General features: G+C 44.5%; 1 protein-coding gene across 1 annotated transcript in view; it reads left to right on the top strand.

Moving 5' to 3' along the window:
- Positions 1-3,250: 3,250 nt before the first annotated feature.
- Positions 3,251-22,385, top strand: part of Tnr (tenascin R) — a 74,115-nt gene continuing 54,980 nt past the window's right edge. Inside the window, exons 1-5 of the mRNA XM_050135114.1 lie at positions 3,251-3,359; positions 9,479-9,638; positions 12,369-12,484; positions 14,679-14,829; positions 19,616-19,885. Coding sequence (XP_049991071.1) covers positions 3,279-3,359; positions 9,479-9,638; positions 12,369-12,484; positions 14,679-14,829; positions 19,616-19,885 — 778 coding nt within the window. The 5' untranslated portion in view covers positions 3,251-3,278. The remainder of the gene's footprint in view (positions 3,360-9,478; positions 9,639-12,368; positions 12,485-14,678; positions 14,830-19,615; positions 19,886-22,385) is intronic.

The following is a 22,385-nucleotide window of genomic DNA, read 5'->3' as shown; positions in this document are numbered from 1 at the left end:
GCTCATTGGTGTAAACCTGATTCTCCTGGGATCCATGCTCAAACCTTCTGAGTGTCGGCTGGAGGTGACCACAGAAAGGGGCCAGAGACAAACTGTGGAGGAGGAAGGAGGGGCTTCCAGCTACAACACATCCAGCAAAGAACAGCCTATGGTCTTCAACCATGTGTATAACATCAATGTCCCGCTGGAGACCCTCTGCTCCTCGGGGCTGGAGGCCTCAGCTGAACAGGAAGTGAGCGCTGAAGATGATACTCTGGCGGAATACATAGGCCAAACCTCAGATCACGAAAGCCAGGTCACCTTTACCCACAAGATCAACCTCCCCAAAAAAGCCTGCCCCTGTGCCAGTTCTACCCAGGTGCTGCAGGAGCTCCTAAGCCGGATCGAGATGCTGGAGAGGGAGGTGTCGTTGCTGCGAGACCAGTGCAGCACCAACTGCTGTCAGGAAAGTGCGGCCACAGGTAGAGTTTGAAGCACTTGCAGCCTGGTCCCTGGTGGGGAAGGAGAGAGCTGAGCAGAGAGGGAGGTGGGATGAGAGGAAGCAAACCCAGCGTCTCTTCACAGGGTCAAAGAGAAAAAAGTGTCTGGTATATAGCTCTCGGTTAATGTGTCATCTGTAAGATCTAAATGCAGCCATTCCCTGGGGATTCGGTTCACAGATTCTCAACACCGCTTACCTAGTTTGAAATATATTAACCTGATTTTGGAGGGATGAGTCAGGTAATGGTACATCGGCTCGGCACAGCAACTTTGATAGCAGGCAGGGAATTTGATGTCTGCCTTCATTCATCTCTGCTTTTCACAGGCTGTTGAGTTGATATCCGTTCAAGTTAACCTGACTGACTAGGGCATGCGGTGCTCTGCCCATTCACTCGCAGCCTTGCTCCCCTCTGAGCAAATGGAAGTCATTAAGGTCTCAGGTGACCTGTTCCCCTCTCCTCCATCAAGATGGGAATTTTATCCTGACCTACTCCATAAATATAGACATGTGCATACACGCACGCACACACACACACACACACACACCACCTTTCCCTGTTCTCCAAAAGGCTGAACATTCAGTAGATTTGCTTCTGTCTTTGTTCATCTGCCTCCTTACTGTAAGATGTGATCAAGACTTCAGAGTCAGACTTTGACTTCAGATCTGCTCGGCCACCCCTGGCTTGTGATCTAAGCAAGTCACATAGCTCATGCCTTTCCTTCCTCATCTACAAACTGTGACAGACTAGAGCAATAAGGAGGTATCAACTATTAACTCACCTAGTCGGAGGAGAGTCTGACTCCCAGTAAGCATCTCATGAGTAAGGGTGACCGCTAGCCGCCCCCAGTCAGTCTTGTGGCCAGCTTTCTCCACCCAAGGGATCCCTCAGACTCATGTAGCTGTGGCCCTGGATGACACGGAACAACCATCATATTATCTTGGGTGCAAGTGTTTACCTCATACGATCTGATAGTTCAAGATGAAAGTGGAGGGAATTTTTATCAAACCCTGAGCCCATAGCTTCAGAGATGAGACCCATTCTCCCAGAGTCATAGTAAGATAGGGGCCAATCTGACCAATGAAGCATTTTGTAGAATTTCCTCAACTTATAGACAAGCAGTGTGATGACTGGACAAGGAAATCAAGATGTCCATGTTCCTGTACTTTAGTGAGTCCTGATAGTATGGTTTGTCTTTTTGGTGGAGTTTAAAAACAAGAAAAGGCCATAGGTTTTCATGGGTGAGTCTCTCCTGCTTGCAGAATCCACCAGCTTGCCACTCAGATCATTGGCTGATTAGGAAAATCTATTAGGGTAAGCTATGTTAAGCAATGTCCGTGTAGTATATTTTTCAGGCAATGTGGACCACATGACACAGAACTTACTAGATTGAACTTAGACTTTATTATTTAGCCATAAAACTTTATACAAAAAGGCTGGGGCAAGATCTGTGCAGGAAATCCTGAAGGTATCCTAGCAGACAGTAACTGAAAGCATGCTTCAGGAAATCTCTGAAGAAGCCGTAGAGTTGATAAGTGTGCAGTAGCCAGTGGAGGAAGGGAGAAGATGGGACAGGTCTGTAACACCTGTAACTTCCATCTGCACAGTTGGTCCAGTGCTTGGCCTACATCCCCCCAAACCCTCTCATACCTGTACCCGGCACCTGGACATCTTTGTCAGAGGGATGATCTTAGCCTATCAAAACACTCAACATGCTCAAAGACATAGAAGGCCCTAGAACTTGCATGTGCTCAGAGAAAGATCTCAGCTCATGAGCAAGTATGGCTCACATTGGTTCTAGAATACTGCAGGAATCTGAGTCACTCTTCCTGGGTCTTTGCATAGTCGTATTCTGGTTCAGCCACACTCTTTCCTGATCCCCTCATCCAACCCACTATGGCAGGCTTCTTCTGGGGACCCTTTTTTTTATTGCTGTTGTTGCTTTTGTTTTTCAAGACAGGGTTTCTCTGTAGCTTTGGAGCCTGTCCTGGAACTAGCTCTTGTAGATCAGGCTGACTTCAAACTCACAAAAATCCACCTGTCTCTGACTCCTGAGTGCTGGGATTAAAGTTGTGTGCCACCACTGCCCAGCGTGGGAACACTTTTTAACAAGTGTTCTTATCAGCTTCTAGGGAACCTAAGCTAAGATGCTCTGCAGGTGATCTGAAAGAGGACAATAGCCCAGGTCTTACCCGTCTTCACCTTCAGTGCGGTGTTAGGCATAGACAATTGCACTACGTGAAAACATTTATTACGTTGAATTTGTACCAAACTATGTTGTAGTTTACTCTCAGCAGCACCAATGTCAACAAGGGATGAAGATAGGTCTCTGCTCAACCCTCCCCAGTATGATTTTTATGAGAGGCCACTGCTGCTCTTTGACCTTCTCCTTGGCCATTCTAGGACAACTGGACTATGTCCCTCACTGCAGCGGCCATGGCAACTTTAGCTTTGAGTCCTGTGGCTGCATCTGCAATGAAGGCTGGTTTGGCAAGAACTGCTCAGAGCCCTACTGCCCATTGGGCTGCTCCAGTCGGGGGGTGTGTGTCGATGGCCAGTGCATTTGCGACAGTGAATACAGTGGCGATGACTGCTCTGAGCTGCGGTGCCCAACGGACTGCAGCTCCCGGGGGCTCTGCGTGGATGGAGAATGTGTCTGTGAAGAGCCCTACACAGGCGAGGACTGCAGGGAGCTGCGGTGCCCCGAGGACTGTTCAGGGAAGGGGCAGTGTGCCAACGGTACGTGCCTGTGCCAAGAGGGCTATGCTGGGGAAGACTGCAGCCAGCGCCGGTGTCTGAATGCCTGCAGTGGGCGAGGACACTGCCAGGAGGGACTCTGCGTCTGTGAAGAGGGCTACCAGGGGCCCGATTGCTCAACAGGTAGGAAGGGGAATGAACATTCTGGGGCTAGTGCCAGTTGGTTGGGGAGGACGAGCAGAGGGGAAGGAACAAAATAATTCCCAGTTTGGTTGTACTCGTTTGCTTTCTGTGGCAACTGTTTTTGAGTCCATAACAATTGGTGAGGTCACATCCCGATGAGATCTAGATCTCTAGTCCTGAGACTAGAGCAAAGACAATAATAGAGATGAAAAAGCCTTACTGTCCATAAGGTAGGGGTGGTTGGCTTATTAGCTTGTTCTCTGTTGCCAAATAACATAAAACAATGTGGATGCATTATAACGAGGTTTATTTGGGATCTCAGTTCTAGAAGTTCGAGATTAAGCAGCTACATCTAATGATCACCTTCTTGCTGGTGGAGTAGCAAAGTAGCACAAGAAGTCAGGTGACAAGAGACAAGGAGAAGCATGCATGTATCTCCTCCCATCTCTCTTCCTTATTAAGTAGCTAGGATTCGACCACAGGGGTTCACTCTGATGACTCAGCTAGTCTGATTCACCTACCAGTGACCCCATCTCTATACACCATTGTCGGATTAACTTTGTACTCTTTTGAATAACTCAGAATGGGGATCAGACTTCAGCTCCTGAAGTCTAGGGGGCCATACACAAACAGTATTCAAATCACAGCAAGCAGCAAAAGGTCAGGGGACCATGCGAGATAAGGGTGGTCTTTAACTCATGGGAGTCCACGAATTGCACCTGCTCAAAAGCATCTACCCGCCCATTACTGTGTCTCAGCATCTTACATCACTGTTTGAGGAAGGATGGCTCTGGTTTTTTATTTATCTGGTTAGCTTACAGATTGCAGGATGAGATTTTATTTATGAAATTACCAAGGAGCTGACATTTTAACAATTAATATAGAATATTAAGCAGATATGACTCATTCTGCTCCAGATGACTATAGCACAGACAGGAACCAACTCCATACGTAGCCTACATTATAGAAAACGATGGGTCGCTCATGTCCTGCCATGGTATTCTAAAACCTAAATCCAGCAGTGAGGGAGACGGCAGTATTTCATGGGGCTGGTGGTGATTTTACGTTTTTTCCCCCAGATCATATTATTTTCTTTGTTTCTCTATTGTTCATCCTCTTCTGATTTAATCAGAAACTATTGCTGATACATCTGTGCTCTTACAAGTATAGGTTAAGTAATTGATCCTTTCCATTGTGAGCTCAGAATTCCTCCTGGGGATTTTTTTAAGTAAATAAAAATAAACAACATTTTTAAGCTTTCTAATTGAGCAATTCTAGTAATTTCTAAAGGACAAATCCTGGAAAGCCAGCTTCCACAGCTTTCTGTCATTCAGCATCTGCATTTGTGGCTTCAAAGTGAACCCTTCTAAAGGATTAATGGCAACGAAGTAGGGACAATAGCTCACTGCGTAGAAAGATTTTTTTTCCTATGCTACATTTCTTCTATATTCAATTATTTCATCTAGCCCTTCAATTCTGTTTACTGAATTGAAATTCCTTTCTAAAAGTATAGTCATTATACCAATTATTTCAAAGCGAAACTGAAGCAGACATTAGCCCTCAGTGCTTTTGAATCTGAAGCACTGGGACAATCGCTGCAAACCTGAAACAGAACCTTGTTCCCAACAAGAACATGAGGTTCCTGGAGGCCCCATCCAGTGGCTGCCAAAGGGTCCACTTGAGTCATTGCTGGTTTAATGCTATACTACAGCGCACATGCTTCTTAATGCAATCAATGGTTGTGAACTCGCATAAGCTTGTTGTGATCTAGACACGCTCTCCCACAGGTCAGGCCTGTTTACAAAAGAAAGCAAAACAACAAAACTTGAATCTGATCCAGTGTTCCAGCTGAACTGGAGATCCGATGCCTTGATCACATCAGGCAAGATTCACCAGCTGGTAACACAGCTGTAACTGGGTCAAGCCCAAGCCTAACGTGCATGCTGCTTCTGACATGTCGGCCCGGCACTGCTTGAGGACGTCGGCTGCAAACCCAGATAAATTTTCTTTACTAGTTCAAAGTCCATGAGCAAGGACAGTTGCATAATCTCCTGTTTCTATAGCAACCCTGGCGCTACCTCTCATTGCAGGAGGTGCTCCTCTTAGTGCCTGCCTTTAAAACCAAATGCCACAGGTCTCTTCCAGAACGGGATGTGTGTCATTATCTAAAGTGCTGTTTTACCAGCTCTCTGTCAAGAGGATGTAGGAGAGGGGCCTATTTACTCATTGTTTGACATTTCTGGCCAGGTGCAGGCAAGACAGCTTCAAGGAGTGCAGAGAGAGGGGACAGAGAAGGGTCAGAAAGGGGGAAACATGGACAGCCGCTTCCTTGCAGGTCACCGTTTTTTCTTTCGCAGGACGTGGAGACTAGCTGCCCACCACCATACGGATTTCATTGTGAGGCCCCCTAGAGCCCAGCATCAGTACAAGTGTCTAGTGACAGCAAGGCCATTACAGTTGACTCCTAGCCTTGACCTTTGCTCATGTTATGTCTTTCTGCCTCGTGCTCTGCCCATGTAAAGAGAAGACAGCAAAACCTCCTGGGTCTGGGCACTTAAAAGAGGCCTTAGAAAAATGCTGCTTTGGGCCTCTCCTTATACAGATTTGAAAAGCAGCAGTCAGAGACAAGTTTCCCCAGAGCCAAGAGCTCATTAAGAATGGAGTAAGAATGGGAATTCTGGCCACCCACCAACTTCTAGCATTCCCTAAACCTCTTTGAGATGCTAAGCCAAATGATTAATAAAAATAAAATCTTTCACATCAAATACACAAGGAGCAGTCTTTCTGCATAAATGCTGAGAGCAGCAACTGTGTTTTGTTTTGTTTTGAATAGAAGCACCCAGAATCATTTGTGCATACCCATACGATGGTGTTAGGGCAGGAGCTGGGGAATGAATTGTTGGAGGCTCCCTAAGCGTGAGCAGGACAAGGTTCCCTGGAATTCAGTGAGGTGTGTGCAGATCTATCAACATCGTTGTTCAGCTCTGTCGAGAGAGGCTGCTCTACCTCTGGCTCCAGGAACCACTTGCTCTATGGAGCAAAACGCAGACTAGAACTGCCTCCCTGCATGTTCACTAAGTGCCAACGTGAAATGGCAAGGCTGCTTTGGAAATAAACAGTCCTGGATCCTCCAGCCAGCCTTTTCCTTTCTAGCCCCTTGCTTTTCCGCAGCTCAAAATGCAAGCAGCAAAGAGAATACTATTGCAAATGCTTTGTGCCCACCACGCACTCACTGCTTGCATCTCTTTTGTAGGTTGCTTTATAGTTCAGTATTGTTTTATTTGATAGTGATTTCTGACACCTTCATGGGCCTAACACTCATCAGAGTGCTTCCACTACAGGTGACAGCAGGTGCCATTCTCTGAGGCAGATGTGAAGGGAGTATTAGCAAGTCTAAGATGGCAAGATGAAAAGTTATCTGCATCTTATTTGCTTTAAGAGTCTAAATCTCGAGCTTAGATCACCCACTACTGTCACCTTTAGCTCCATTTTTCTGGAAGAAGGAATAGAAAAAGGAATACCCTGACTTGTCCCACAGGTCCCAAGAGTTTTCCATGACTCAAAATTTAGAGAGACCATTTCTGCCAGAAGGGAGGAGTCCTGTCAATAAGTCTCAGAGTAAAGGTGTTGATTCACGAGAAGGGGCACAAGAAAAACTCAGTCGAACACAAGTGTAGGTCATCTGGACTGTTTCTCATGGAGCTTCTACACAGTCCTTGAGGGGCAGTGCATAAAGGAAAGAAGGTAGCAGGTACAATGCATAGCGCACTCCACGAAAGAGCTGAGTTTGAGAGTCCTGACTCAGCACCCTGGAGTTAAACACCTCCCTCCACTCAGCCCTCCTTTGTGGCGTTCAGATTACTCCACCTTACTGAGCCACCTAGCAGGGCTGCTGCAAAAGGATTTTTAATTAGATAAGTGGTGTGTCTGATATATTTTATCATTGAGATGTTTTATAGCTTAATCTAGAATTATGTGTTTGCTGACAGTTTCTTGAGCCATTGTCCCTGAGGTTCAAATCCTTGCTCCTGTCTTTGCTTGCTGCGTGCCTCAGTTTCCTTACATATGAATTAGGAGTAATAATAAAACTTCTCCTGCTGTGCTGGTGGGGGGCTGAAATGAATAACCCAGGGTAAAGTATTAGCATTTTATCTGGGACATAGCAAATCTTCACCAAAAATGCCATAACAAATAGGGGCAGGTTTTCTACCAGTGCACTTCAGTGTTTATAATGTCAGAGCCATAAACTGGGCACTTAAGGGTTTAATTAAATTTTATTTATACTTACTTTAGTTTTGAAAGTTTTTTTGGAGTAAATTTTAAGACATGTGTGGTGATAATGGTCCAGAGCTACGAATCCAAGCAATCGGGGAGATGGGGCGAGGCAGGAAGACTGTCTGTCTTAGTATAGCCTAAGCTACATTGTGGGAACAAATAAATTGACTAAATAAGAAGAAAGTGCAGACTTCCTGCCTCTGGTAATGTCCTCCCTGATTAGTCAGAAGAAACTATTTTCTCAGCTGTTTTATGCAGAGAATGGTTGGGGGCAGAAGCAAAGTAAATAGCCGGTATTACAGACCTGTGATGCTGTTCATTGCCATGAACTGTGGACCAGATAAGGGCTCCTCAGTTCTCTTAGCCAAGAATTTGAGGTTTGTGGTGTGAGTCCAAGGTGGCAAGCACTCTCCTCTCATACTCCCATGTTCCTGTGAAAAGCACCTGGCCTGGCCCTGCTTGTTTGTAAAGGGTGAGGTTTACCCAGCAGAAAAATTCAAAACCAATGGCAACTCTGAGACCAGTGGGAACGAACCTCCACTACATACAAACATGGAAGTTAATTAGAATCACTTAAATCTTGGCCTGTTCTCTGCTGTAATCTTTGAGCAGGTCCAATTATAGACACTAGTGTTAGCCTTCTAATTAGTCTTAAAGGTTCAATGATTTGATACCCACCCCACGGTGAAGCTTCGCTTCCCAAGGGAGCTATACAAGAAAGGCTATCTCAATACGGTTTAACCTTTGGCAGCTCTGCATAGCATTTGCGAAGCTGGACAAGTGAGGAAAGCAAAGCTCTCAAGAATGCTCCCTGATCATCATCTCCAAGGTCAAGGCTAATGAAAATTAGTTTGAAACAAGTTATATTCGCTTCAGAGCTTAAATGTTGTCCGTTTTAAAGAAGGGGAGGGGTGCTGTAATAAAGAATTTCTGGGCATCTTCATTAGGCTGTGAGATACAGGACATGTTGTTTTGGCTTCTTATAATTTGTAGGAAAAACAGGAATTAGTCTTTATTTCCACTTGTTAAATCAGACCCTGGCTGTCAGGACAGTCTGACGGCAGTAATTTATTAAACTACCAAACTGTTTAGTTGGTCACAGTGTGCTATGAAAAAAATCTGACAACTGGCTCTCCGAAGGAAAACAGACTAGGAAGCTCTTACTTGTAGCTTTTGCAAATGCCCATGGGGGAAATGCCTCCTTGGCCAGTTTCAAGCCGCTCATGTGACGTCATTGAACATGGGGTTAGGAACAGATAGGCCACAGGGCGCAGCGATATAGTATTCCTACCAGAGATGCAACACACAAAGTCACCTTACAGGCAGAGTTAACTGTAAAGCGCAGTGAAATGACTTTAGAGTGACAGGTCTTAAATAATTATCTTTTAGATGCAATTTGCTTAATTACTGTTTCATAGCATTTCATCTTTAATAATGGCAATACCCGTGAACAGTCAGGCAGAATTCCTGGTAGTTTGGCAGTCAGCCTTCGCAAAGCAGTAAGGGACCAGCTCCAGCCCCACAGTCATTGGCCGCCTTGTGGAGTGTGGCGTCTTTCAGTAGAGAATGGAGCCGTGGAGCCATGAGCCGTGGAGCCATGGAGCAAGGGAGCCATGAGCCATGAGCCAGGAAGCACTCCAGACATGTAATTAGGGGGTGAGATGCGAACAAGAAAGTTGAGTCCGCACTGGGACAGACAATCCTCTGAGCTCATGCTGTCTGTGTATTGCCTCCTGGTAGTTGCCCCTCCAGAGGACTTGCGAGTGGCTGGTATCAGCGACAGGTCCATTGAGCTGGAATGGGACGGGCCGATGGCAGTGACGGAATATGTGATCTCTTACCAGCCGATGGCCCTGGGGGGCCTCCAGCTCCAGCAGCGGGTGCCTGGAGATTGGAGTGGTGTCACCATCACGGAGCTGGAGCCAGGTCTCACCTACAACATCAGCGTCTACGCTGTCATTAGCAACATCCTCAGCCTTCCCATCACTGCCAAGGTGGCCACTCGTACGTACCATTTCCCCGTCCTGCTTCATTTTTGTTTTCTCCTTCATGAGATCATGGGCATTCATGATTGTAGTGTCTTTTCTTAGTTCGTTAGGGATGCCTGCAATCATTTGCTCTGGAGGGAAAGGGCTTTAGAAGTGACCCATTTTAAAAAACAAAAGGCCCACCATTACACAGGCACTTCTGATTATGAGAGCTTCCAAATTCAGGCAACACCCATGAATTCTAGAACAAACAATACTTTAATTATTGAGCACTAGATTTGTTATAAGCTGGATTCTGATAGAAGTCAAGCAAAGTGTGAGATTTATACAGATTTTTAATCTAGTTAGGGACTCAAAACTAGCAGCTATGAAGTATAACAAATAAGGGCTAATGTTACATTACAGGTGGTAAGAACTAAACAGAGTGAGAAAAAAATACAACGATGATAACATTAGTTTAAGTCACAGCTGACAACGTCTATTTCTATAAGTGGCATAATTTCTTTACGACTTCTTATTTTAGCAAAATATCTTGATAGTCACTTTAGTAATAGAAGTTGAATTTCTAGAAGATAATTCAGAAAACTGCAGTGGAGAGTGATAGTAAAGACACAGACAGAAAGCAAGATGAGCTGTCTCTGTGATGCATAATCTCTGGAAAGTCTTTGTTGTTTCTTTAGAACAAGGAAGACCTCCTCTAGATCCGTATCTATGTTCTGTCTATGCATAGTTCATCATAGAAAAAGATGAGAGATAGCTTACCAAGTGTTAACACTGAATCTGCCAAAAAAAATAGAACTAGAAAAGAAACACTGCTTCTTTCCCTACACTGTTTCTTTTCCTTTATACTTCTGTATTCTTAAATAATTACGAAGTGTCTGTATTACTGTCAACTTTCCGAAACTAAGAGAGATGAGCAATCTCCTGAAAGAAATTTCCAGTAGTTGGGCAGCAGCCTGCATTCGTGCTGCTCCAAATCCAGTGCAGAATCTGGACGAACAGATGCCTGGACATCTCAGAGAGACATCAATGAAAAGGGGCCGTGCCTTACTCGATTCTACACAGAGAACATCTGAAGGATGAGGGCTGAAAGAAGAGACTGGAACAAGACCGTGGCCATGGAAACAGGGACCCTTAGAATTCAGAAAGCCCTTGGGGTCTGTAAAGAGAATTTATGACCAAATAGGGAATAAAAGATTTGAGCCCATTTTTATGTGGGTCTCAAATGACAAATGGCATTTGGATAACAAATGCCAGAAAATTTCAGAAAAAGGAAATGTCAAGATAAAAGCATTGGTCTTGAGGACCTCAAAGAGGTCAAAGACTGAAATTGGAAAGATGCAAAGATAGGGACAAAGGCTTAAGAAAGTCCCCTTGCCCCACTTGTAGGTGACTAAAGTTTTATGATACTATTGAGCTCCTCCATAAATGTTGAGTGTGTTAATATGCCTATAATTATCTCTGGTGCCTGAGAACTAGTTTTAAATATCTTTAGTGACTGTGTAGAGGAAGGTCACCATCTGCTGCTTTTCCCACTGTACTGGGGGATGAGTCAACCCCTGGAGTGCCTGGTGGTGGATCCAGAGGCTGCTCCTTTCTGATCCACACCCATGTCCTGATATGGGTTCCACCTCTGGTGGCATTTACTGTGCCAATGCAGGGCATCCCCTCAGGCTCACTATATGCATAGTTTATCATAGAAAAAGATGAGAGATAGCTTACCAAGTGTTAACTCTGGTAAACTCACCTGCCATTCCTTCACGTGACTTCACAACTGGCCCTGCCTTTCCACCAAGGAGCAAAAGAAGCTTCTTCACAGGAAAAAATAAATAAAACAAAATGAAACAAAACAAAAACCTGTCCTTTTCCAGTGGGAATAGCCTGAGAAGAAACATGAACATGGGAGCAGGCTTCCTAGAGAACTGTGAAAAGTCACACTGCTGTATTTCAGGGCTGGTGACTGGAACTCCATCAGGACAAACATATTTCCACCTCACTAAACCTGTGTATATGTATGTGTGTGTGCGCGCGTGTTGAGGGTGGGGAATGGAGAGAAGAAGAGAAAGACTAAGCAAAGCAAAACCAGATAAGTGAGGCAAAGGTGAGCAAGAGAAGAGAGAACAGGAGGGAATTTAGAGACAAGGAAATGGGAGCAACACTGTTTATGCCTGTGCTTTCTTCGTAAATACCAAGTGGCAAATTCTGACTATCCGAGCTGTAGTGATTTGAGTCTCCATACTTTCAACACACCTCAGATACTCATGGACGGCATTCAGTTTTATTCTGAAGCTGGCCAGTCTCCCCCGTGTCTCCCTTTTCCTGGATATAAAATAGGAACACCAATACTGGCTACCATCTTGCCTCCCAGGAAACCCGCATGGTTTCTATATGAGTCCTCTGAGAAAGATTTTTATTCGATACCAGGATCTACCACATGAGTAAGGAAAAGAAAACACGATTTAAAAACTTTTAATGTTAACATTTTCTATTATGTAATAGAAAGCACAAAACTAAATGATTACATGTGTTAAGTCTGCTCATGTATTCACACACACCGAGCACCAGGGCCACATGACAGTGTGCTGACCCTGCCAGTGAGACTCTGTCTACAGCAGGATTGGGATTGCCCACCACACCTCTCCTCACCCAGGACACCAAGGGAGGTCACAAGACAAAGCACCAGGAAGTGATCACTGCCCCTGCCAGGGATGGCCATGACATTGCCACCCACATTGCTGTGTTCCAGATGTCTCCACTCCTCAAGGGCTACAGTTCAAGACGATCACAGAGACCACCGTGGAGGTGCAGTGGGAGCCCTTCTCATTCCCCTTCGATGGGTGGGAGATCAGCTTCATTCCAAAGGTAACACGACTCTGAGCTCACTTAAACACGCCTGATAGGTATATATCCCTATCCTCAACTTAGATTTGGGGGCAGCGGGAGGGTACTAACTGACGTAACTTCCAAAGCCACTGAAGACACAGGGAGAAATGCTGTGTCTGGGCTACAGGGCATTGCCCTCACAAAGGCCAGAGGCCTGCCTAACAAATACAGCCTGAGCTCAGCTCCAGGCCTTGGATGATGGGACATGTGGGAAGTGGTGCCAGGATCCAGCTGTCTGCTGAGGGAGCGCCAGTGTTTGGAGAGCCGTGCTTGTAGTGAGCCTGAAAACCAAGCCTTCAAAGAGTCGAGTCCTCTACTTTGCACAAAAGAATAGACAGATGGAACCAGTCACACAGGCAGCCTACTGATAAATACAGAAAAAGTTAAAAAGTTAGCTTGTGGCCTTCAACCTCTGAAAGTTAGAGATATAAAACGTGTCTTGGTTTTCCTGAATTAGTCAAAATGAATGTATAAACCATTCAGCAAGTTTTTCCTTAGACAAATTCATTATTATAACTTGGGAGTTAGAAGTATCCTGAGAGTCCTATGCGGTCTTTAGAGTGGCGTTTGATCTAGTGAGTCCGGGAACTGTCTGCAAGCCGCTGGTACTGTCCCGCTTTCCAATCTCTGCTGGCTCTGCTCACACTCTCCCCGAGCATCGTCCATGGATCCGGAGTGCAGCACACTCCTTTCCTCTGTCTGCATCCTTCACCATCAAAAAGCATTTTTTGAGTCATTCATCAGCCCTAATGACAACTGACACATTTTTGGCTAACAAGACTGTGGTTTTACTGTTCTTTTACTCCAGAATTCCTGGAGCCTTGACTGTTGTAGCTACAAAAGACCTGCAAGCAAATGGAATGTGAGCCCTCATTTTACATTTAGTTTTGCTTAGTCAAAGGACACCAGAACTCAGAGATCTTAAGTGACATCACCTGCCAGGTTTAAGACAAAAACCTGAATCTCAGGCTCTACTCCAGTGCTCTCACACTCTTATGTGGATTTAGTCACAGCAAGCTAAATACACCTAAACAGATGTTCTACACAAATCTGTTAGGATATGTCTTGCCTGATTTAAATGGCCAAGAAAGAATTGCAGGCAACTGGGTTTATAACAAGGCAGGAAGAATCATGTTATCCTGCTGTTCAGGCAGGAAAAAAAAATAACTGTGATGTTCTGCTCTGCACACAATCTATAAAACTTTGAATGAGAGATGAGCTAGTCAGGGCAAGCCAAGATCAAATGCCTGGCTGCATGGACTCTATGCCATAATATATAGGTTGAAGCCACGGGAAGGGAACATTCATCATATTGATTTATAAGAGCATGGCTATAAGTTATATATGGAACACCCAGGTGACATAAATAGAGAACAAAGAACACGTAAGAATGGCAGGGTTACAAAAAGGACCTCTGCCTCTGCTATTTCCAAAGCACACATTAGAAAATAAAGTAGATAGATAAATGATAGAAGGATGGAGATCGGTAGGTAGTAGGTAGGTACGTACATACATACATACATACATACATACATACATACATACATACATGGTGATGAATAGATTACAATTGAAAATCCTGGACCCAACATCATGAAATTGCTTTTTCACATTTTTCCCACATGTGTTTCCTTTCTCTCTGCTTCCCATTTCTACATGGTGTGAGTGAAGGGAAAACATAATGGTGACAGATTGGCAGCCAAGGCAGCACCATGAGAAAGAAAACAGAGCGAGACAATCCTTCTGGGTTTTAAAAATATCTGATCATGTCTTGAACTGTAATATTACATATCCATACAAGTGCATTATTATAAACAGCTAAGAACATATTCATTACAATAGGTGCCAAAAAAATCTTATGGACATTGATCATGACCATCAAATATTAAATCTTTGACAAGAGTCTATCTGAATCACTGCATGACTAGGTTTGGGGGTGTGGGCAAACCCAGAAAAGTCAGGACAGGCCAAAGAAATATCCTTGAAAACTGGTTCTTTTGAGTCTGTTAGGCATGTTTCTGGTCCCAAGCAGTGGGCTGCTAGTGCGTAGGGAACAGATATAGTCAGCTTTATAATTTCAATGCGCAGAATCAGCATCCCGCTCCTTTATCTTTTTCTCATCATATGTATTTCCCAGTGACCCCTCTGATCACTCTTTTGCCCTGTTCTCCAGAACAATGAAGGAGGGGTGATTGCTCAGCTCCCCAGCGACGTTACCTCCTTCAACCAGACGGGGCTGAAGCCCGGAGAGGAGTATATTGTGAATGTTGTGGCTCTGAAGGAACAAGCCCGGAGCCTCCCTACCTCCGCCAGCGTCTCTACTGGTAAGTGCCTCCAACTCTTTCCATGGCTGCCCAAAGAACTGCAAGGCATGGACAGGTAAGAAAGATGCTAGGACTCAGGGCAGAGCGAAATGATGTAGGAACTTCAAAAGGGACATACTCTGCCAGTCGCTTAGCAGATCGTCTCCCTCAGTGCTCATCTTTGCGAGCACAGAAACCTGGGAAAATGTTCCATTGAGGAAATAATCTCACTCATTAAGAAGCCTCATTCATCAGCCTCCTATTGTCATAAACTTTGAAACCAGCAAGAGCCAAGTCATTCTCACCTACTTAAGACTTGAAGAAATTCAACTAAACCTTTCTAAACCTCCATCTGTTTTATAACACCGTCTCTATTGAGTTGAGGATTAAATATAATACACAACATAATTAACACTATACTGATCAGTGCTTAATACTTGGTATACATACATGCACACAACACATGCTAGAAGTAAAGGCAGTACGGGGAAGACTACTTGAAAACCGTAGGCAGAGTGGCCAGTGATCAAAATAATGTCTCAAGTTATTATTTTGTGCCCACAGTTTATCTCACTCGATCATTATATTTTCAAGATAAGTTCATTGATCATGTCATATTTTGCCTTATTGAACTATTATCTGGCAAAGGATGTTCAATCTGATTGTTGTTATTTAGCCCCTGTGATATGCGTGTGTGCGACTCCTTAGACTTGCTCAAAATTGATCAGTAGTGTCTGGCATTCATTTGGGGGATCTCATTTATCGATGGGGAAGAAGCCGAGATGTAGAGTTTAAGCAACTTTCCCTGTTAGCAACAAAAACTGAGCTAGGTGAATACTAACACAGTTTTCTTTTTCATAAACAGAAATCAACATCCTAGAAAGCCAATCTTAAGTCCAAAACCAAAGGTTGACTTGGGTAGAAAAGGGAACTACAGCACTATGCAATAAAGCAATGTTTATGTACTAATGGTTTAAAGTTAGATATTCATATCCAAACTAATAGCATCAGGTTCTGAGACTTAGGATCAGTCTAGAAAAATTTGAGCAAAACCTTTTTTTTTTTTTTTTTTTTTTTTTTTTTTTTTTTTTTTTTTTTTTTGGTATTAGCTTGTCTTGCATTGGTGCACCAGGATTCCAGAACCATGTCTCAATGTCAGGATGGGGATGGGAGAGATCCACACTTCTAATTTCTTCTCTTCCATGACTGCCAGCCAGAGAAGTCCTGCTTTGACCTGTTTTATATTTTGTGCATCCATTTAAGATTTAGACAACAACAACCCCCCCTCCCGCCAGTTCCACTATTGGGAGTAGGCTCATTAAAACACTGTTATAATCCAGTGAACTTCAGAAGAAACTCTATGCACGCAAAGCCTTGGAGCTGTGGAGAACTCTCCAGAAGGCCAAAGGCACAAGTTTGTTCCCCAAGGTTATGCTGGACTCTGAAGACTGGGCTTCTGCTAACAGACATTGATTATTCCTTTCTGATATAGAGTATCTCCAGACCATTCCTATGACTGACGTTAAGAGAGCATAGGTAAAAGGCTGGCAAGAAAAGATGGCTCCAAAGAGGAGAGAGATCATTCCAGTGGAGTAATTCTCTTCCAGAGTATCGAGGGCACTTAAAGAAGCAATCCAACCCTGTCTTGGTCTTATAGCCAAACCAATTTTTGAAATACAATTTGAAGTACTTTTTTGAAGATCCCTTAAAATTCAAATGAAAAGTTCCAGAATTAGAAAACCATGGGAAAGCTGGGCAATTAAGAAAAGTCCTACTCAATGGAGTAGTGTCATGGACAAAATTATTTAAAAAAAAAAAAAAAAGAAAAACAAGAAAAAAACACATGCATACGTGCATTCCATTTTTGAAAGGACTTTTATTCACTTAGAAATTAGTGCTAAAATTGAAAGCAAGCTGCTAGAACCTTGATTGGAACAGGACATTATGACCAATTGACCAGCGAAGGGCAGAATCCAAGGTGCAGCAGGAAAGACGGCTGACTCCCATCCCTGTCTGCCGCTCTTAGGAAACAATCATTTGATTCTTTCCTTCTGCTAAGCTCTGACCTACACCGACCCCCTCCTGTGAAGCTCTGAGCCCTAGTCTGCACTGAGACTGGCTTTTTCAGGGCAGGCCATTTTATGAATGCAAATACAAGACCTCCTGCAGCGAACGCCCTCGGAGCTACATAATCACATTCTAATATGGCCAATCCATTATGATTAGGGTTTTGGGATCTAAAGAGTTGAAGGATAAAAGCTTTATGTGGTTATCTGATTTCCTCTGATGGCATTTTTTTTTCTCTGAAAAAGCTCCAGTTCAATGAAATGCTCTCCTACCCTGTTCTCATAGATGAAGAGGCTCACCAGTTCAGCACTCATTGAGTGTCTTCACACAGCAAACTTATGCCATAGCTGGGAGGGCATTTGGCCACCCTGTAATTAAATTAAGTGAAATAACAACGGTCTGAGGTACCTAAAGCTGTGGCATGCTTTATTTATTTTCTTTTTAAACACATGTGTTGAAATAGGAGCGGCAGGGCTGCGTCCCTGGCACCCGGCCGCCCGCATGGTTAGCTTATGCCCGAAATAATTACACGGAAACTGTATTCTTTTAAATATTGCCTGGCCCATTATCTGAAGCCTCTTATTGGCTAGCTCTTACATATTAATCTAACCCATTTCTAATAATCTGTGTAGCCCACGAGCTGGCTTAACCTGCGTCTGTCTGGAGTGGGAGAATCATGGCGACTCCCTGATTCAGCTTCTTTTTCCCAGCATTCTCTTCTGTTTACTCCACCTACCTATGTTCTAACCAATAAAATGGGCCAAGGCAGTTTCTTTATTATAATTAACCAATGTCCTTCCTCCATCACATATGACTACCTCAAGAATGAAAAGTTGAAATTCATTTTAATTCCAAACCAGGCAATACCAAAATAGCCTAGTGATTTTCATTTTAGCTGATAGTAGACCAAAAGTCCTAAGCTGCTTAATAGGACACAGCATTGGGCTGAGAGTGGGGGACCTGGCAAATGTTCCAGCTCTGAAAAGTTGAGGAACTCGAGGTTAGCCTGTGGGAGTCCTGATGGAGACAACCACACTAGAGACAGATTAAAGTGTCCAGTTTCTACTGATTTAAAAATAAAATCTTAAGACCAAGATTCCAGAGGAATCTATGGAAGGTTTCTTAAACTGAAGCAAAAGAAAATTTACTGAAAGGGACATAAATCGTTTCCTAGAAGCCCAGGACCTGAAACATACCTGAGCCTCATAAAAGTTTTTAACCATAAAATGGAAACTAAGAAATTGAGTTACTCTTTATCTCTTTTCATAAGCTCACATGGTCACCTATTTCTATGTACCCATGCCTCCCTCTCCTCCCCATGCCCCTCCTTAGCTCTCCACTACTCACCCCTACATCAAATATTCCCTATTTACCCATTAGTGTGGTAGAGAATCACCACATCAGCCCTGACTCTACACAGGCTAAATCCAGAGTCAATGTCTACTGCCAGAGAACCTGGGGTACCCTTTGTATCCAGCATCCTCAGGCTCAGAAACGTGCAGGCATTTGTCGGGTGGGGAGGATGTGCGCGGGGTGAGGGTTGGCTTACAATAACCACTCTAGAGTTAGAGTTCTTTGTATTCAGATGAGCACATTTTCCTGAATGCCATGTTTCGTGTCCACATATGCAAATGACAGCCTGGTTGGCCAGGCTGAATAAAGCTAGATAGGAATAACTTGTGAATACTCATGAAGAGACTTTTGGCAAACAAGTCTGGGTCTCATTTATCTCCATTATCTCATTGAGTTTTCCTCTGGGTTCAGTGAAGGTAAGAGCTGGGCAATGGGCAGAAGTTGCTTCTCTCCTCCTGTGTCATTACCTCTGAAAGAAATAGGTCACCTTCCCCTGCCCAGAATGGGAAATGCCAGCACCTGAAACCTATAGTCAATGGATGGAGAAAGAGACCAAGACCCAGGGAAAACTAATTATCAGTGTCCATGGCGTCAGCAAATGTTTGCTCAAGGAGGAGACTTCCTCTTTCTATATCCCCTCATATTGTAGTGGGGTATATGTACCTTGGGCTATCTGGCCTGATAGAGGTGGTGCTTCTTGTCTGCCAATGTGACCTCTTAAAAGGAAGGAGGGAGAGGGTCCTGCTCTCTCTTGGGTGGTGAAGATTGAGTCAGGCTGCCTGAATCAACAGGTGATCAGTTCTCCCTTTCCAAGGACTCTGTAACTGGATTTACCATATCCTGTATTCTGTGAGTGTATTTCCCCCCTTCATATCTTAACAAATCCTTGATACGCCTTAAACAAAGTGCCCTGCTAGCTCAGTCAATAGAGCATGAGACTCCTCAAGATTGTGAGTTTGAGCCCCATGTTGGGTGCCACTCATTAAGAGAAATCCACATGCATCTGTTTAAGGGGTATCAAGGATTTATTAAGATATGAAAGAGGGAAATACACTCACGAATACAGGATATGGTAAATCCAGTTGCATAGTCCTTGGATAGCTGGGAACTGACCAGATGCATCATGATTCAGTCATTACCACCCAAGAAGAGCATGACCCTCTCCCTCCTTCCTTATAAGAGGTCACATTGGCAGACAAGAAGCACTACCTGTCATTCCAGATAGAACAAGATCATGGACTGAGCAAATACCCACTATTCCCCCATATCAGTACAATGGGGCAAGGAAACCCATCCCATTGAACAAGCTAATATATTAAGTAAAGGGTAAACAGATGCCAAAGAATGCTTACTTCTGAATCAACTTTGTGTTCTGTTTCTCATGCAGTCATTGATGGGCCCACGCAGATCCTGGTTCGAGATGTCTCTGACACTGTGGCCTTTGTAGAGTGGACCCCACCTCGAGCCAAAGTTGACTTCATTCTCTTGAAATATGGCTTAGTGGGTGGAGAAGGTGGGAAGACGACCTTCCGGCTGCAGCCTCCCCTAAGCCAGTACTCAGTGCAAGCCCTTAGACCTGGCTCCCGCTACGAGGTCTCAGTCAGTGCAGTCCGCGGAACCAATGAAAGCGATGCCACAAGTACCCAATTTACAACAGGTGAGACTGGGAGGGGAAGAAGGCAGGGGTGGGAGGCAACACGATGATGCTATCAGGCCAGAGGATGTTAAAGAAAAATGAAACGGTGCTAGGCAACCCTGTTCATACAGAGGCTATTAAGAAACAAATTAGAGGTTTCAGGAGCTCCTGTTGGTATTGCTATTCCAGCATTAAGAAAAATAGAGTACCCCCCAAGTAAGGAGAGCTGGGTTTTCAACCTAACTCTGCTAGCCAGACCTGTGACTTAATACTACTCCCTTCCTTTCAGAAGTATTAAGCTTATCCCAAAGACATTTGAATATTTATGTTACTGACCTAAATGACAAATCTGTGAGAGTTCAGAGAAGGTGTCTTGTTTCTTAAGATACTTCACTGCCATTTACTGGAAACTAGAAATTCTCTAAGCCTGAAGTGATGTCATTACATCGAAGACAACTCAGTCTTGTGCAAAGCACAACCTGCATAGCCACCAGCAAACCTTCCAACTGAGGTCCCTGAGTCATGCTGCCATGGGCAACCTCTAACAACAAGACTAATTAGTAGAAGACGGGCCACACACACAGCCATGGATAGGAAACTGAGCTAAAACCATTATAATTTTTTTCCGATCTTGCAATGATGCCCACAAGAGAGCTTCCTCGAACTTAGCAATAATCAGAAAAGCCAGGTCTCAGAGTGACTCACTTCCTGACTTGGAGTCCCCCAGCCTGACCAGTCAGGAGGTAAGAACAATAGGCTCCACTCAAAGGTCAGGCAAGCAAGGGCCTGATCACAGGACAAAGTCTGCGTCCCTGTTAATCTAGAATTTTGGTCTTGGCCTAGAGACTGGGAGAATGCCATAAGAAAATTAAGGCAGAAATAAGTCAGAGGATACCCAAGATGGCCTCCTTGGGGAGGTTACATGTCAAAGAATGCTTCTGCTAGCTCCAGGTTTTCCCAAGGATCAAAGAAAACTGATAACACCTGGAAGATCTCAGAACCACTGACTTCACATGACTTCATGAATCTCTGTGTCCCACCTTGGGTTGGAGCTTGAGAGTCTGCTACAAGATGGAGTGAGTCAAAGACCCCAAGAATGTGCAACAATTACACACCTTCTCTACCTGTAAGATATATGCACCCCCAAAATATGACCTCAAGTATAGCAGATGGATCAGTGTTACAGGTAGACAGATTTGAGAACTGAAGGAATTGAATTACTGGGGGAGATATAGGCTAGACCGCCCATGGGGACGTCCTGGACTACTTAGGTTAGAATTCAGACTATGGAGGAACAGGGAGCAGTTGGACCATTATGGCAGCCTGTCCCATGAGAAAGGGGAATGGACTCTCAGTGCCCAGGCTTTGCTTCACAACTCACCACTTAATCCCACTTTCCCCAGTCAGAGAGCCCATCCAAGAGTCTTACAATGGGCTCCTCTACAGAAGCAAGCAAGTGCACTGGTAAATTTCCCTTTGAAAATGTGTGGGCTCTGGCAGGCTAGAGTCTGCCAGCCACTCTAAGTTCTCCTGTCAATCCTTGGTACAGACTCCACTTCCTTGCCTGGGGAATAGCCAGTGGGCTGCTTTAGTAAACCTATCCTGAGATTTCCAAAGACTAAGTGTACTTCTTAGAAAAAGACAATCAAATTGTTCTCGTTTCTCTTCCTTTCTCCCCCACTTAGGCAGGAATGTTTATGTAAGAGCATGAGGAAAGCTGGTTCTGCAATATCCATTTTTGGTCTGAAAATTTGTGGCACGTCCGCGTGCTCACACACCACACACCACACACACACACACCCCATGACTTGCTCAGGCTGGTGGTATTTGTGCTGGGCCACGTATGTTCAGCATTCTTCTCTTAATTTCAAGATAGTTTGTATTTGAAAGTGGTTTCTTTGTGCTCTGCTCTGATAAGGAGTTTGAAGAGGCAAGAAAAGAGGAGGGGCCTCTCAGGCAGCTTGATGAAAAGTGAATTCTCGATGCTCAGGTCGGCAAGATGGAGCAGCGCTGGCTGCTGGCCCGGGAAAATTCCAATCAAGACAATTACATCCTGCCTCCTTGGAGAGAGCTCCCCCTGCATTTCTGTTCACTGCAGCAGGAGCTGCAGGTTGCCTGGTGGATTGGCAACTGTGAGGTGGCTGCTTCTCCATGCAGCCTTCAGCCTGTGCCTCAGACCCATGTCTGCTCTCTTAGGCTCCTAGAGGGGAGAGGGAAGCGGGGATGGTAAGAGACAAATGGCTTTGCAGAAAGATTCTCCAAGTCCAGAGTTGGCAGATGCCAGTTGAATGATGAAAGGGTATGCAGACCCTCACGGTGGGGCCCTCAGTCGGTTCAGAATTCCGCTTAAATTCAAATTAAGTAAAGTGTTTTTCCAGGTGATGGCTTCGACACTAGGAGCGCACTAATTGCACAGGCAATTAAAATTGAGATTTGCTTCCTGCATGGTGAGTAGGAAGTTAGTCTGGGTCGTAGAGCTGCTCTGAAAACAGAGACCATGGTGGAAGCGCACAGAGGCCGG

Source organism: Alexandromys fortis, unplaced genomic scaffold (assembly GCF_014885135.2).
Source record: "Alexandromys fortis isolate MF-2015 unplaced genomic scaffold, M_Fortis_MF-2015_v1.1 scaffold_21, whole genome shotgun sequence".
In the NCBI taxonomy this organism is placed as follows: domain Eukaryota; kingdom Metazoa; phylum Chordata; class Mammalia; order Rodentia; family Cricetidae; genus Alexandromys; species Alexandromys fortis.
This window is presented reverse-complemented; position numbering and strand designations above follow the sequence as displayed.